Source organism: Pogoniulus pusillus, chromosome 8, assembly GCF_015220805.1.
Source record: "Pogoniulus pusillus isolate bPogPus1 chromosome 8, bPogPus1.pri, whole genome shotgun sequence".
Lineage (NCBI taxonomy): Eukaryota > Metazoa > Chordata > Aves > Piciformes > Lybiidae > Pogoniulus > Pogoniulus pusillus.
Genome location: NC_087271.1, coordinates 30,737,081 through 30,752,018, shown reverse-complemented (window position 1 = coordinate 30,752,018; position 14,938 = coordinate 30,737,081). Strand labels below are relative to the sequence as shown.

Below are 14,938 nucleotides of genomic sequence, written 5' to 3'. Positions count from 1 at the left end.
AGGTCTCTTCCAACTTGGTTGATTCTATGAATTAATTCAACTGTTGGGGGAAAAAAAATCTTGAGGATCTTATCTTCAAAGTCTGGAACAATCATGAAGCAGATTAAACCAATTTTCTATGATTTTGGATGACTTTTAGATGTGGTAACTTGTGTCTGTGCTACAGCTGCACTGACCCCTGTAAGTTAAAAGAAACATTTCAGGGCCTGATGTAGCCTGATGGTTAAATGGTAATCAGCAGCTGGTGATTAAAATATGCATATGACTGAAATCACAAATCCAAAATCAGTATTTAACTTCCATTATTCTCATTAGCTAGGCACTTTACTTAATTGGTACTCTACTGCAAGTGTTATTAATTGGCCATTCTGGCCCAGGGATTTGAAGTGCTGCCACCTCCTTGCCTGCATCTCTCTGAGAATTTCTGCAGGTCTTTTGCATTGGAGTCATTTTGCAGCAGTGTGCAAGCATTTTGCAGGGCTGCATTGCACAGGCTCATGGTAGGCTTCCTGCTTTCTAGAGGGAGTCTGCACCTGCTGCTAACTCATATCTCTTTGCTCTAGTCACAGACACGTCTTGCAGGCAGAACCAGCTTCCTGCACATAGCCAAGGTGTATATTGCTTGTCAGAATCACAGAATTAACAAGGTTGGAAAAAAACCTTGAGGATCATTGAGTCCAACCTATCACCTAACCTTTCTAATTAACTAAATCATGGCACTAAGTGCTTCATCCAGTCTCCTCTTAAACACCTCCAGGGATGGTGACTCCACCACCTCTCCAGGCAGCCCACTCCAATGGGTGATCACTCTTTCCATCTTCTCTGAAGGTTGCTCAGATTTTACATCTCTTTATTCTCTTAGATGTTCTGTGGTCTGGAAGGCTTTTGCCTTTGAATCTCCCCTGCAAAGTGGGTAAGGTGGTCCTCTGATGCAGCAGTATTGACAACTCTGCTGATGCTTCAGGCTGCTGGGGACATGGTATCAGAGAGAAGGACAGGCATGGGGAGCTGGTGCTCAGAGAAGGCAGCTACTGGCTTGATTTTCTTTGCAAGTCTAAACAGCTTCTGGTGGGAGCACCTGATCAGCAGCATGTTTCCTGAGAAGGTGCTCTCTTCCTGGTGTTTTGGTTTTGAAAGCTGCTCAGGAGGTAGATTAACTGGAGATAGGCAACCATGCAACAGGCTGGGTGATCCTTTGTTTCTCCTGTGGTTTGGTCTTTTGCCTAAAATAACTTCATCTGATAGGTGTTTTTATTTATTCCAACTGCCTGTGGCTAGGGTACTTGTGTGTCATGGTGTCTCAGTCATGAGTCTGCTTGTCTGCTTCATAATCAGCACAAAACAGGGAGTCTGTGTTCTTGGGAACCTTCTTATATAATGCTGTAACTTTATTGCTCCCTATCAAGCAGTTATTCTCCTCAAGTATATAGCATCAGCACAGTGAAAAACACTGAGCTTCATGGGCAGAAGAAATCATTCTGCTGTCATCACACAGGTATTACAAAATGTTGCTGTTTGTACAACAGTCAATTTTCCTCTATTAACTAGGCTGCTTCCCATTTATTTTAAGGAGGATTGGACATGTGATATTTTTATAAACCCAATTTTAAAGATCACTGGAGACAGAGCAAGAAAACTAAGAAAGATGAAGCCTTACTACTAAGCCTGGAGACTCTTGAGTGCCAAGTTTCACTTGATGCTGGAATGACTTCAGGCTTAGAGGAGAAAAACAAAGTGATAATAATGGTAAAGGGCATAATAAAAGCTCACTCCAGCCTGTGCTGAAGCCCTAGGTTTGTGTGGGGAGGATGAGTACTTTGGTCTTGAGGAGCTCCCAGGTACAGTTCTGCATTGCAGTGTAACCCATCAGTGTTCTCCAGGTGCTGCAAAGACTTGCCTTTGTCCTGTTCAGCTTTAAACTGAATTACTTACCTTAACGTTATTCTCCAAGCATTGCTGCACTGTACGTTTCTGTAAAGTGACTGCAGAAAGAGGATGTGCAAGGGAGAAAGAGGAATCTCCAGACAGCAGATCAATCTTGGAGAAGATGATGCCCCTAGTGTATCCCTTTCAGACCTGTATCACCTGTTCTGGTAGCTCATCTAGACCTCCACTTGCCTTTTTGGCCTGGATTTGTGGTTAATGTGGTCAGTCACAGATGTCACTTAGCTGAGTCTTGGAAAATGAGCAGGCAAAAGAGGGCTTAAGCGGATCATGTCTACCCCCTCCCTTACTCCCTGAAGCCAGCACCACTCTTAGGAAGATATGACAGCCAAAGCATGTGCTGCTGTTGCTCTGAGGCTGCTGCAGCAAGGGTTGTGGAGTAGTTAACATTCTGTCTCCTTTTTCTTCCTGTGACAGCCATAGCTTGGCAGAACCCAGTGGTAGGACTGCTCGAGTTTGTTCTTGTTGGCATATGGTGCTGGAAGATAAGCTAAAGCAGGTGACAGTAATTTCTGTGTGTCTTCCAGAAATGCTTCATTTTCCACATTAGATAGAGAAAATACCTCTAGGATATGCAAAACTCAGAGCTAACAGGTCTTCACTGTTTCTTCCATATTTATTAATGGCTTCTGGACAGCTCTAGCTGACCTCAGCAAGGAGGTTTCACCAAGCATGAAGATGCTCTTGTGTGAGTTCAGGTTGATGGGTTTCTGTGAGTGAGCTTGTATTTATACTCACATTCTGCAAGTTGTAGTTGGAAGGTTTTGGTGAACCCTTGGTTGTGTGTAGGTGCTTGTTTTGGTTTACAAGGCACCAAGATGATGATGCTGAAAGTAGTGAGCATTAGCTTCAGATGACTGATGTCTCTCTGGAAATAGGTTCTTCTCTAGACATCCTCACCAGCCATCTCCAGGAAAGGAGATGCCTGCTGAAGCTGTGTTCACCACTCCTGGTGTGAGCTCCTTTCAGCAGGACCATGGGCTCAGCAGCCCCAGGCTACTTGGCATATGCAGCTCTCTGCAGGGAGCAGCCAGCCACACAACATGCAGACATAGAAGGTCTTACGTTTCTGGATCAGCGTAGCTCAAAAATGCAAGGTGAATTAGTGCTTGGGAATGCTGTACAACTGTAAAGGAAATGAACATTTATGGATCTGGGGATTTTATTTTTATCATGGATGTTCCTCAACCCTCAAGAGGAGCTTGGAATAGAGCTGCCACCTTTATGATTTGCAGTCATATCTTGTGTCTGAGTGCTGCAGAAGAGAAGGTCACTCCTGGTGCTTTTTACTGCTCAAATCCAAGGGGCAGGAGAGAGACTGCTATTGTGTGGAGGGGCTGGACTTAATGTGAGTTTTGGACTCCTAATCTGTCTGCCCTATATGCTGCTTGGTTCCTGTGCAGAGACAAGAGCTTGATAACTGTCTCTTGACACCCCATTGTTGTGGAGGCAGGGAATTAATGTGGCCGAGTCAGGGATTTTTATACAAAAACAGAGTTACTTTATTTTCCCAAAACCATATAGACAGAAATTAATTTAGTTTAATTAACAGATTCAGTTGCTTGAGAATATCTACAGGGGTGCCATTGATAATCTGACTATTTTGGAAGTCAGAAGTTGGAAAAGGCTTTAGCTATTAATTAATAGCGTTTTTCTTACTAATAAAGTGGAGCCAAAATAACTCACGATCAGGCTCAGTCCTTGAAGCTCTTTCTGTATCCAGGCCAGGCGAGAGCGGGGGAGAAGTCTCAGGCAAGCACGAAGGTTCAGGCAGTAATGAACTCCAAGGTGGGAACCCCCAAAGACGGGAAGCCCCCAATATTTATACCCTCTCTAGACAAAGAGCAAAGTTACCACACCTTAGGCGTGAAAGGCACAGCCAATCCCAGCCCGATTCCAGCGCGGGCACTGCACAGGGCACTCCTCGTGCGGGCAGAACCCCCTTAGCTCACCCCCTTCACGCCTGCAGGGCAGGCAAGGCGGGAGGAGAACCAGGTGGCTTTCCCTCTACCATTTCAAGCCACAGAGGGAGAGGAATTTAGGGGTATACAGGACTCCAGGACACCCATCCCCTGCAGACCACAAAGGCCTGAGGAGAGATGTAGGGAACTGCAATGGGCAGGGACACAAAGGACCCTGTCATTTATCTTGCTAAAGGCGCATTAAAGGACTTGAATTCTTATTAAGTGCATTTTTTTATTAGGTGATTTTCAATGATACAATGTAAACCACTTTTAAACAGGTTGAAGCCATGAAGAGAGTACTAGGAAGTCTCAACCTAAACATAGTAGAGATGGTAGATGAAAATGCAACCTTGGATGGTGGCGACGTCTTATTTACAGGTATGGTGGTAGTGAATTTGCTGTTTACATATTCTGCCTGCCTTGAAGACTTCATGTTCTCTGTCATCTGCATAACAAAACACCATTCATGCAGCTTGTTAAATCTGTTCACTGAATGTCAGAAAGGTAGCTGAGAGATGAATTTTCAGTGCAAGCCTTGATGTCCTGCCTAATGCCTGAGGAAATGAACTAGCAGAACACACTGTACAAAGAGCAGCACTGTGCATATGAATTTTATTTTAGCTTGTAAAATGCCCATAAGAAAAATACTTCCAGTAGTCAACTGCCTGCAGTTGTTTCATATTTCTTACTGCAAGCAGCCACTTAAACCAGACTCATTCTCAGGACTTGTGACAACTGATTGCATCAATATTTACTAGTCTGAATGAAATGCAAAAACTCCCTTTTTAGTTGATGGGAAAGTTGTGGGGTTGCCTGCCAGGTGTCATGTGCTAGATGTTACATGACTTCAAAGATGAAGATATTGACTGTATTTTTGTCATGTTAAACCCATTAAGTATTTTTTCACTTTGGCTGTGCACGTGCTTGCTTTCTGCCTCTGGTGAATGAGCCTGTTTGTTTTGATCAGCGTCATAGTAAGTCTGGCTGCTTGGCTTCATTCACTAAGGGGAAGGAAGGGTCTCAGAAGAGGCAAACCAGGAAGGGAGGCCTTTCTAAATCAGTAGAGAACCAGCACTGATTTTCTTTGGGGCTGAAGGATGCCAGAGGCTGTTGAGCTGATTTTGAGACCAGAGGAAATCTCAGAGGGAGAGGGAAATGGTCAGTCAGTGATGTACTTAATTCAGCCCAGCTGTTCTCTTTCCTGACTCGATGACCATTGCAGAGCTTCAAAAGAGGAAGCTATTTGTGCTTCTGGTGAAATGTCTTCTGGAAAAAGATAATTACTTTACATCAGCTCTCAATTTCAAGTTGTATTTTTCCATGCTGCATTTTTAGTTTTACTAGTCAGATAACACTAGTTTAGTTGACTGGCTAGGGCTGGGTGCTAGGTTGGACTGGATGATCTTGAAGGTCTCTTCCAACCTGGTTGATTCTATGATTCTATGAACTTGAGAAAAGAAAGATAGAAAGTGTTATCTGTGAAAGATTGCTTCAGAATGCCTCTAAACTTAGCCTGGTTTAAAAAGTGTGTTTTCTGAAAGACTCCATGTGATTTTTTTTTTTTTTTTTCTGGGGGGAGGGGAAGGAGTAACTGAAAAAATAAATGCTGTAATTGTTTTACCCTACATTTTCTCATTCCAGGCAGAGAATTTTTTGTGGGCCTCTCCAGGCGAACAAACCAACGTGGTGCAGAAATTCTGGCTGACACGTTTAAGGTTTGTAGATTCTTTCATGCCACAGGAAATGCAAGCTATGACCCACTGAACACCACCAGGGAGGAGGGGGCATCCACAACTTCTCTGGGCAACCTATTCCAGTGTCTCACCACCCTCACTGTAAAGATTTCTTCCTAATATCCAGTCTAAATCTGTTCTCCTCAAGCTTAAATCCCTTCTCTCGCATCCTGTCACTACAAGCCCTTGTAAAAACTCTCTTCCTGACTTTCTCATAGGCCCTTCCAGGTACTGGAAGGCTGCTATAAGGTCCCCCTGGAGTCCTCTGTTCTCCAGGCTGAACAGTCTCAACTCCTGCGGCCTGTCCCTATAGGGAGGTGCTACAGCCTGCTGATCATCGTTGCGGTGTTCCTCTGGACCCACTCAAACAGGTTGATGCCCCTCCTGTGCTGGGGGCACCAGAACTGGATGCAGTACTCCAGGTGGAGTCCTACCAGAGCAGAGGAAAGTGGCAGAATCACCTCCTTCCCTCCTGCTGGTCCCACTTCTTTTGATGCAGCCTGGGACACAGTCTCCTGGGTTGCAGACACACATTGCTGGCTCATGGGAGTGTCAGTTGATGATAAACTCAACAAGTCCTTCTTGAGACTGCTGTCAAGCCACTCCCCACCCAGCCTCTATTTGTGCTTGGGTTTACCCCAACCCAGGTGTTGGACCTTGCACTTCAAGCACTTTGTTTAGGACTGGCTTTAACTTGCCTTTTTTTAACTAAGAAGATCTGAGCATCCTGTAAAGTGAGAGGCTCTGCAGTTTGGTGTGAAATGTGAGATCTCTGCATAAAAGTAACTTGTATAGTGGGAGGCTGTTGTTTATTTGAGACCATATCCATACTTGCATTCTTAATGTTCTAAGCTATCTGCAACATGTCCTTATTGCTGGTCCTTGGAGATATTTTATGTACCTAACCATTTCATGATGCATTTTAATGTATTTCTTTACAGTTACAACAGTAGTAGTATTTGAAACACGTTCTGAATTTTACTCCAGTGCACCAGACAAGACAAGCTGGTCCAGAGAGCTGTGTCATACTTCAACAGTTGACACTATACCCTGGGATATGTTGGTATTGTTGATTTGCAGAAAGTAAAATTAATTGTGGAAAGCCCCAATATAATTATGGAACTAGAACAACCTGAAAAACGTAGCAACCAGTCTTTCTTCCCATACAGGATTATGCTGTCTCCACAGTCCCTGTTCATGATTCTTTGCATCTGAAGAGCTTTTGCAGCATGGCTGGACCAAATTTGATTGCTATTGGATCAAGTGAAGCTGCACAGAAAGCCCTCAAGGTAAAGCACATAAGTTGATGTTCTAAAGGACAGTTTTCTTGTTTGTTTTTAATCTCTACTGAAGGATGCTGGAGCTTTACAAATAGATAGAGATCAATGAAAGAGGAAGTTGGTGCATCTTAGGGTCTCCTATATGTGCAAACCCTAAAGATGGAAACATATAAGGCAAGGGAACAGTGGTGTTATTTTCACTTTATCTTCAGGAACTAATGAAATATACAGGTTATTGCTTACAGCTTTGACTAAAAAGATGGTAATTTGGTGATAGAAAGGAAAAAGTTGTCATCAAAGCAGATGTTGCTGTGAGAAAATGTGGCTTTTAAAATGGCTAGAGGGGAAGTAAAAGTTCTGTCAAGAAAGAGGGAGAGAGGCCTGATCGTTGCTGTGAGGGGTGACCTGTGTACACATTTTGCAGTGTAGACTTTCTGGATAAAATCAGTAACTCCAGTCTCAGGGACCAGAATCCAGGATGCCACATCCCTCCTGTGGCCATCACCAGGCTGCAAAGTCAAGTTCCTTCTTGGTTGTCCTTTTTCTGCTCTGCTCCCTTTGTTGGTTTGAGGCTAATTGGAATATTTTAATGAGAGAAATTAGATCATTGGCTGTGAAAAAATAGCTTCATCCCTAACTTCTAGCCAGCTGAGTTAGTCTGGTGAATCATGAGGGGGAACTCTGAAACCACCACACTCCCATAAGGTTCTCATATCAGAAAGAAAGGAGAGTAGCCTTACTCAAACCTCTCTTAAAGTTTTAGCCTCTGCACATTTTACTTTCAAGTGGGTGGCGTGGGTTTGAACCCTCTCGTGCAGCCAGATCTCTTTGCAAGCAGTGATCTGTTGCATACTAAGACACTGCTGTCCTAGCACCATTGTCCTCAGTGCCAGCTGTTTGTTGTTGCTGTGGCTTTCCAACTTGCTGGGAGCATTCAGAGCAAATCTGACAAATTAAGCTCTGTCAGAAATGTGTGCACAGCCAGCTGAGGCCATGCATCTCATTACACATACAGTCCCTGAAACAGCTCACCCCAGAGAGCAGCTTTTTAGCTCCTGCATGCTGGCACGGCCACAGGCACTGATGCTTTACAGGAGAAACTTTGGCTAGGGTAGCAGACCAGCAAAGTGCAACTGACACTTTACCAGGATTGCACTTTGAGGGAGTTTGTCCTTTTTGATAAATGAGTACTTAGCATCCTGCATACTTTAGTTTGAGATGCAGAAAAGCCAGAGCATCTCTGAAAGCTTTACAACTAAATGTCTTATGTGTTCTTATCAGGACTTGCCTTCAAAGGGTAAACAAAAAATTACTTTCCAGTGATGACAGCAAGTCCTAAATTTTTCTTATGATTATACTGATGCTTTTGTTAATAAATAGTGCAGACTTTGCTCTTTGGCTTTGCAGAAACCTCCTTGATGCAACATGATCACTAATGCATGAAAGAAGCCAGCCATGTGTCCCTTAAAATAAGTAAGCGGAGGGAGAGATAGCTTCTATTGTACTGGTGAGAAAGCTCTCTGAAATCTGCTCAGTTTAAATGGAGCTTATGCAACTCGACTTAGATCTCCTGCCCTGATTTTAAAGCATGAATTATTTTTCAGACCAGCAATGCTATCAGTGCCCATGGCTGCTGATCTGAATCTCTGCCAGGCAGAACATTTACGACAAAGAGTGTTACGCTGAAATCAACATCCCTGGTGCTCAGAGCTTAGGAACCCATCCTGCGTGTCTTATACACCCTACCTGCTCTGCTTCAGTAAGCTAGTGGTATTTATTAATTTAAAACATACTTGCAAGGTAAAGGCCTAAGTGACTTGTCCTTACTGACATGCTGTGGTATTTCAATGCACATTTGCTTTTCAGATCTCGCATGTTTTTCTCATGGGTATGATTCTAGAAGCTTTCCCAGCAGCGGTGTTTTTACTTCTGGAGCTTAGCAGAGATTTGGTGTTTTGTGGTTTGTTTTATTCTTTTTGAAAATCTTGATCTGTGTCAAACTGTTTCAGTCCCTAGCTAAGATAAACTCAGCACTTCAAATTTTGGACTCTCCCCTGCTGGGACATGGGTTGAATTGTCGAAGCCAAGACAGTGCAGTCCTGGCTATCTTAGACTTGTATCTTGGCAGCAGCAATTAAGGGAATAGGATAGCAGCCTTGATTGCTCTGTGTGAGTTTAGGGGAGTCCTTAAACAAGAGGATGATCATTGACATCCCACATAGTTTGGAGTGTTATTAAGTTTGATCAGTCATTTGAACAAGTTGTCACAGTTATTCTCATTAGAAATTGTTTCATGAAGCTCTGGGAGCACATTTCCAGATTATTACCTGTGTCTTCTCCCCTGCAAAACTCAAGACAAATAATTTTGGTTGTAAAGGTCTTATGCTCCTGATGTTTTGAGATGGATTTTTAGTTTGGGATGGAAAATGCCCTCCATCTTTCCTTGTGAAATGTGCACTATCCCAAATACTCAAGCTCAAACTCAAAATGCATTGTGAGCAGCAGGCTGATGCAAATTTCCAGACAACCCTACTGAGTGTTTATGAACAGGAGCAAAAATCAAATACAATACTGGTTGCTTAGAGCTTTAATTCAAACTGGAGCCAGGACTGATCTGAGAACTCATCATTTGGATTAAAGCCTTTTGCACAACTCAGCTAATCATGTTGCAGTGCATCAGTTCAGCTACTGTAGCCAAAAATATTTTTGAGATAAGCTGATTAAATGTTGCTGGTAACTAGTTGTGAAGTAAATATCAGTATCAATTGAGGTACCTAAAAAAAACAGATACTTTTTTTTTAAAGAAGGTGGTAATTAACAAGATAATACAGAGGTCTTTGATTGTTGGTGGAAATGTTTTATTTAATCAACTGTGTCATTTTCAGTACATTTCTCTGCGTTGAATGTAGAGCAACATGTTTAGAATCATAGAATCAGCCAGGTTGGAAGAGACCTCCAAGATCATCCAGTCCAACCTAGCACCCAGCCCTAACCAATCAACTAGACCATGGCACTAAGTGCCTCATCCAGGCTTTTCTTGAAGACCCCCAGGGACGATGCCTCCACCACCTCCCTGGGCAGCCCATTCCAATGGGAAATCACTCTCTCTGTGAAGAACTTCTTCCTAATATCCAGCCTATACCTACCCTGGCACAACATGTGTGTTTACATGTGTGTTGCAGTTGTTTACTCACACCCTGACTGCTGAGGTTAGGAACTCTGGTCCAGAGCAGTGCTTGGATCCCATAGCATGTGCCGTTCTAATAGCGAACTTGTTACATCAGGCAACCGTGCCACAGAGCAACAGTTACCTGGAGTGTGTTCCTTGCGCAGTGTATTGGATCCTACTCCATTCACGTCCTGGAAACATCTAGCTGTTCTTCCAGGAGTCCAAATCTCTTCAGAGAAATCACTGGAAAATGCAGGTAAAGTGCCTGCTTTGGAAATGGAGCTGGCAGTGCTGCTTATAACTAGCTTCCTCTAATATTTGAATTCTTTTTTTTTCAATCTAAATGATTTCTGTGTTCATTTGCTTCCAGAAGAAATAAACCAAATCCAAAAATAAGTTGGTAATCAGCTTCTTGCAGTCTTAAGGAAATGCAATTGCAAGAGGATCTCTGAGGCACTGATACTCAGAATTAAAAGCTGCTCCCTGGATTTCATAAGATCAACTGAGCTATAGCAGTGCTGTCAGCTGCAGCTCTCATCACCCATTGCAGTCTGTGGCAGTATGGTCCCTTGAGCTTCTACAGGGTCATTTGCCTGGCACAGCCCAGCATGCCTTTATTGGGGTAGCTTAGTTTTAAACCTCCTCTTTGTTGCTGTTTTTCGTGTATGGAAATACAACCATACAAGCAAGATGATTAAGCTGTTTTTAACCATCTCTGGTGTAGTCAGGTTTTCATTGAGTGTCTTGTTAGGTAACGACTGAACTGTTGTGTCATGTTGAGTCATGTTGCTTATTTAAAGTAATATTTATCTTCCTACTGAAAAGGATTTTACTTTACTGTTTTTACTGATGCAGCTTATGTATCCTTACAATACTTTCAAAAGTGAAAAGAAATTGCATCTGGTAAACACATGGCCAAGTGCAGTGTGTGCAATATGAAGTGTTGCAGGTGATCTAGGAAATGAGTGCAGAGTTCAGGATTATGGGACACACGGTAGAAGAAGATAATAAATCAGAAATTGCACTTTAACCATGAAATTCTCTTCAGGCACTGGCAAGTATAGAATATTTATTTGGGCTGCAGCTGAAAAGTTGCATTCCAGGAAACTGGGTGAAAGAGACAAATTAACTGCAGAAAGTATAAGGGCCTGTAGTGGCTATTGCATCTGAAACTTCAACTTCCTTCTGCTGTTTTCAGCAAGCATTTAATTCCTTCTGGTTTAAACCTGTTCATAATTCTGTATGCATAATTCCATAGTTGAATATTGACCGTGGTGGTTGAACCAGTAACACCTAGGATTGTTTCCTAGGAATTTCCTCCAAACATGTCACCTGCACGGTTGGAGTTGCTGACCTTTACTGTGAGCATGCATGAGGATAAATCTGGGCTGTGATAGTGTTGGCCCCAGCACAGGGAGGTGACACAGCAGCGCTGTGGGTGAATGCTCTGCTCTTGTTCCACTGCAAGGGATGTAGTCCCGTGGTCTTGTTGGGACAGCAGAACAGGAACTAGCCTGGGACATAATCCAGTTCAAATTCCAGTAGCAAAGGAAAAGGCTAGACAAGATGATGGGAACAATGACAAAGCATCTGTTACACACTCCCTACTGTACTCTGGTTCTACCCTGAAAAGCTGCATTTCTGTCCTTTGGCTTCTGTGTTGCTGCACAAATACCCTCTGCTTTCTGTGATGAATGAAGACTTGAACAGCAGCAGATTGTGGTGGACAGAGTCCTTAGTCTAAGCTTTGTCTATAGCTAAATCATTCCTTGACACCCTTTGGATAACTTGGCAATCCCAAAGGGTCTGAGGGTTACATGTGTTGTTCCCATTGTTGTCAAGCTCAGCTACTCCTTTGCAAATAATACATATTGTATGTATAGTAGCTGCCTGCTAATGAAGTTGTTCTCACACTCAGGGAATGAGATTGTCCTTTGTGTAGGTTCTGATACTTGGCACTCCCCAAAGGACTAGCCCCAGGGTTTCCACATTGGACTGGTAGAGAAAGGTTTGGTGTGAATCTGTGCAAGGTTGATGAGAGGTGCCTGGTGATTGCTGATGGATCAGCAGGAAAGCCAGCATGATGCCTAGTGATGAGGGCTGCAACATGGAGAGCACTCATCCCACCATATGGCCTGATCTTAATCTCTGTGGCCAGCTGTGTTCAGAGTATTCCCTCTGAGAACTGGGGTAATGCAGTCGCATGAGAAATGTCTGAGGTCTTAATTGGTCATTTCAGAAGAATGGATGCTAATTGCAGAGGCAGCATGGCCTTGGCAGATGTCAGGACTGGGTGGCATTGCCAGGCAGGATGTAAGGCAGAGTAGGTAACACAGCTGAGCTTGTAACTCCTTGTGCCTTGGACAGACTTGCCCCAGCAGGACCTCGAGTGGTGGTGACATCTGCACTTCTCAGCTTCTCCTTTGTATCCTGGACTCTGATCTTGTTAGTTGCTGGGTTTTCTTATGGTCAGGAGTGTCTCAGCATATGTACAGTACCACAGCTTCAGCAAATGCCCTTCTTTTATTTTTTTTCTGCTTTTGATAAAAGGTTGGACATGATTACTTTTGCTTGTTCTTGACTCCCATTCAGTACCTTCTGTTGGAAGTGGAGCTGCTCGCTTGTCGCTATTCCCTGAAGGATGCTAATGCAGATGCAGCTATTTTGACAGAGGCTTATCAACCCCACATAGTAAAACAAAGGAGTCATCTTTGGGTAACTAGGTCTTTGGCCTGTATTCAAAGCTATGATCAGAGCAATAAGCATTGCTTGAAAGCAAGGAGTTATGGCATTGGTAGCTGCCCCCATTCCTGTGATTAAGTATTTCTTGTTTGTATTGTGTCTTGTGTAACCAGAATCTATGCAGCATGGCAGCTTTAAAAAGTCAAGGGTGTAGTGCCTGGATAAAGCTGAGGTGTTCCCAGCTCTGTGACAAGCAGTGCCTCCAGAATGCGCTGGGGCACATAAGAGGAAACTTCATCTGTCTCGTGTCCTTAGAAAGCAGAATGAGAAAGCTCAGCTAAATCTGTTCTTCCTATTGTCTACATGTGTCTATTTTTTCTAGTAATGCACAAGATTGTATGAAAATATCTCTTCTTCCTTAAGAATTCATCATTTGTGCCTCTGCTTATTCCCCACATGAAGTCATAATCTTCTATTTATGGTATCACAATGGGTTGCTGTGGAAATGATTACTAATGTTAATAACCCAAAGAGGATGACATCAGGTAGGGAATTAGCAGAAAGTGCAGATGAATGATGACTTTTTTCTGTAAGGCAGCAACAAAGAATTTAGTGAAGGCCAGATAATAATTGACAATTTCCCTTTAAAAAATTAGACTTTGCTGCTCTTAGCCTTATATATAGGAAAATGGACAAATTATTTGCACTTGCCTTCTGTTCAATTTGATTTTTCCATTACTTCATGTATTAGGGGCATACAACAACATCTCAGAGGACATAGGTCCTCACTGAGTAGCAGATGGCCTCCTTCTTTAAAAAGCCACCTAGTTTTGGTTCAGTTTTTTTAATAAAAGTTAAATGCTGTAATAAACATACTACATTTATCTGAATGTCAGTGCTCTTCAGTTTGCTTATGCAGAAGAATCTAGTTTTTGAAAGATACTAACTTACCAGTATATTTTTGTAGAATCAAGACAGTATTTTTGTCACCAGTTAGGCTGTCAGCCATGGGAATTAGGTCAAAGGCTGTCTGAGAAGATGTGATTTGACTTGTGTAAATGAGGCCTCAACATTTTTACTTCTCTGCTTCTTTTTTTTCTCCCTGTGTTCCTGTTCCAAAAGACAGGATGTTTGTCCTTTTGCCACCTTAACTGAAAGCAACAACACGTAAGCCCAGTCCTTTTCCCCTCTTCAGGTCATGGTTTCTCTGCAGTGGTTGCTGGGCAGAGCTGGCAGGAAGGTGGCTCAGAGGGGCAGAGCAGCACAGGTATGCCTGTGAACAACACATGGTACCCGTGACATCTATGCTGATGTGAAAGATGTTCCTTGCCAGGAAAAGCCAAGGAGCAGGGTGGGAAGGGTTGCTTAACTGCTTAACTCTGCCTTCTGGAAAACATGACTGAGAGTGTGCAGCAGGGAGGAAGAACCCAAAGCCCAGCTGCTGAGTGTGTGCATGGTAGGTGGAAATTAAAGTGACAGTCTGTCTGTATGGGCTAAGAAATTTGGCATATAGAATGTGGTAAACTGGAACATTGATGGTTTCAAATACATCTTGAATGCAGTTTGCTTCTATAAGGCCTATGTTATTCTGTCCTTTCTCTGTAGCAGATTTTTTTGGTACCTGATAAACCTCAGGTCACTCTACTGTGATTTATGCTGCTCAAAGTGGCTGTCTTGTCTTCTTCCTACTCAGTCTACCCTACTGTTGTGTCTCCCACCTCTGCATTTTGGGGGTGACACTCGTTATCTTCACCTTCAAGCAAGATTGCTGTTTTGCCAGCTCTGTTCTGCTGATCTTGGCCAACTGTTTACAGTCACTGTTGGCACTGGTGCATTTCAAGAATACTCTTCTAAAGGATGAGTAGTGACTCATATGGCAAGCTGAGTCCTTGTGCCTCAACTATAAGCACTGTGACACAGCTCACCAGACTCACTCTGTTATGCTCTTTCCTTGTTTAACCCTGAGGCTGCTGCTTTCTTGCTTCAGTGCTAATTGTGAAGTGCAGGGGAAACTTAATAGAGACAGGGCAATAAAACTGTGCTTGAAGTTCAGTGTAGATACATGTAAAGTGATGTGCAGCAGGGAGAAGGAAAATGGCAATGTGATCATCAGACAAAATCGTGGTAGTCAGTCATTACCACAGAAATAAAATCCTGGGTTGTTGA

The 14,938-nt window shown here is 43.1% G+C and overlaps 1 protein-coding gene across 3 annotated transcripts in view; it reads left to right on the top strand.

The window, feature by feature from the left end:
• Positions 1–14,938, top strand: part of DDAH1 (dimethylarginine dimethylaminohydrolase 1) — a 65,423-nt gene that overhangs the window by 40,073 nt on the left and 10,412 nt on the right. For all 3 annotated transcript variants that reach the window (XM_064147932.1, XM_064147930.1, XM_064147933.1), the window contains exons 2-4: positions 4,187–4,286; positions 5,550–5,623; positions 6,811–6,930. In XM_064147932.1, coding sequence (XP_064004002.1) covers positions 4,187–4,286; positions 5,550–5,623; positions 6,811–6,930 — 294 coding nt within the window. The remainder of the gene's footprint in view (positions 1–4,186; positions 4,287–5,549; positions 5,624–6,810; positions 6,931–14,938) is intronic.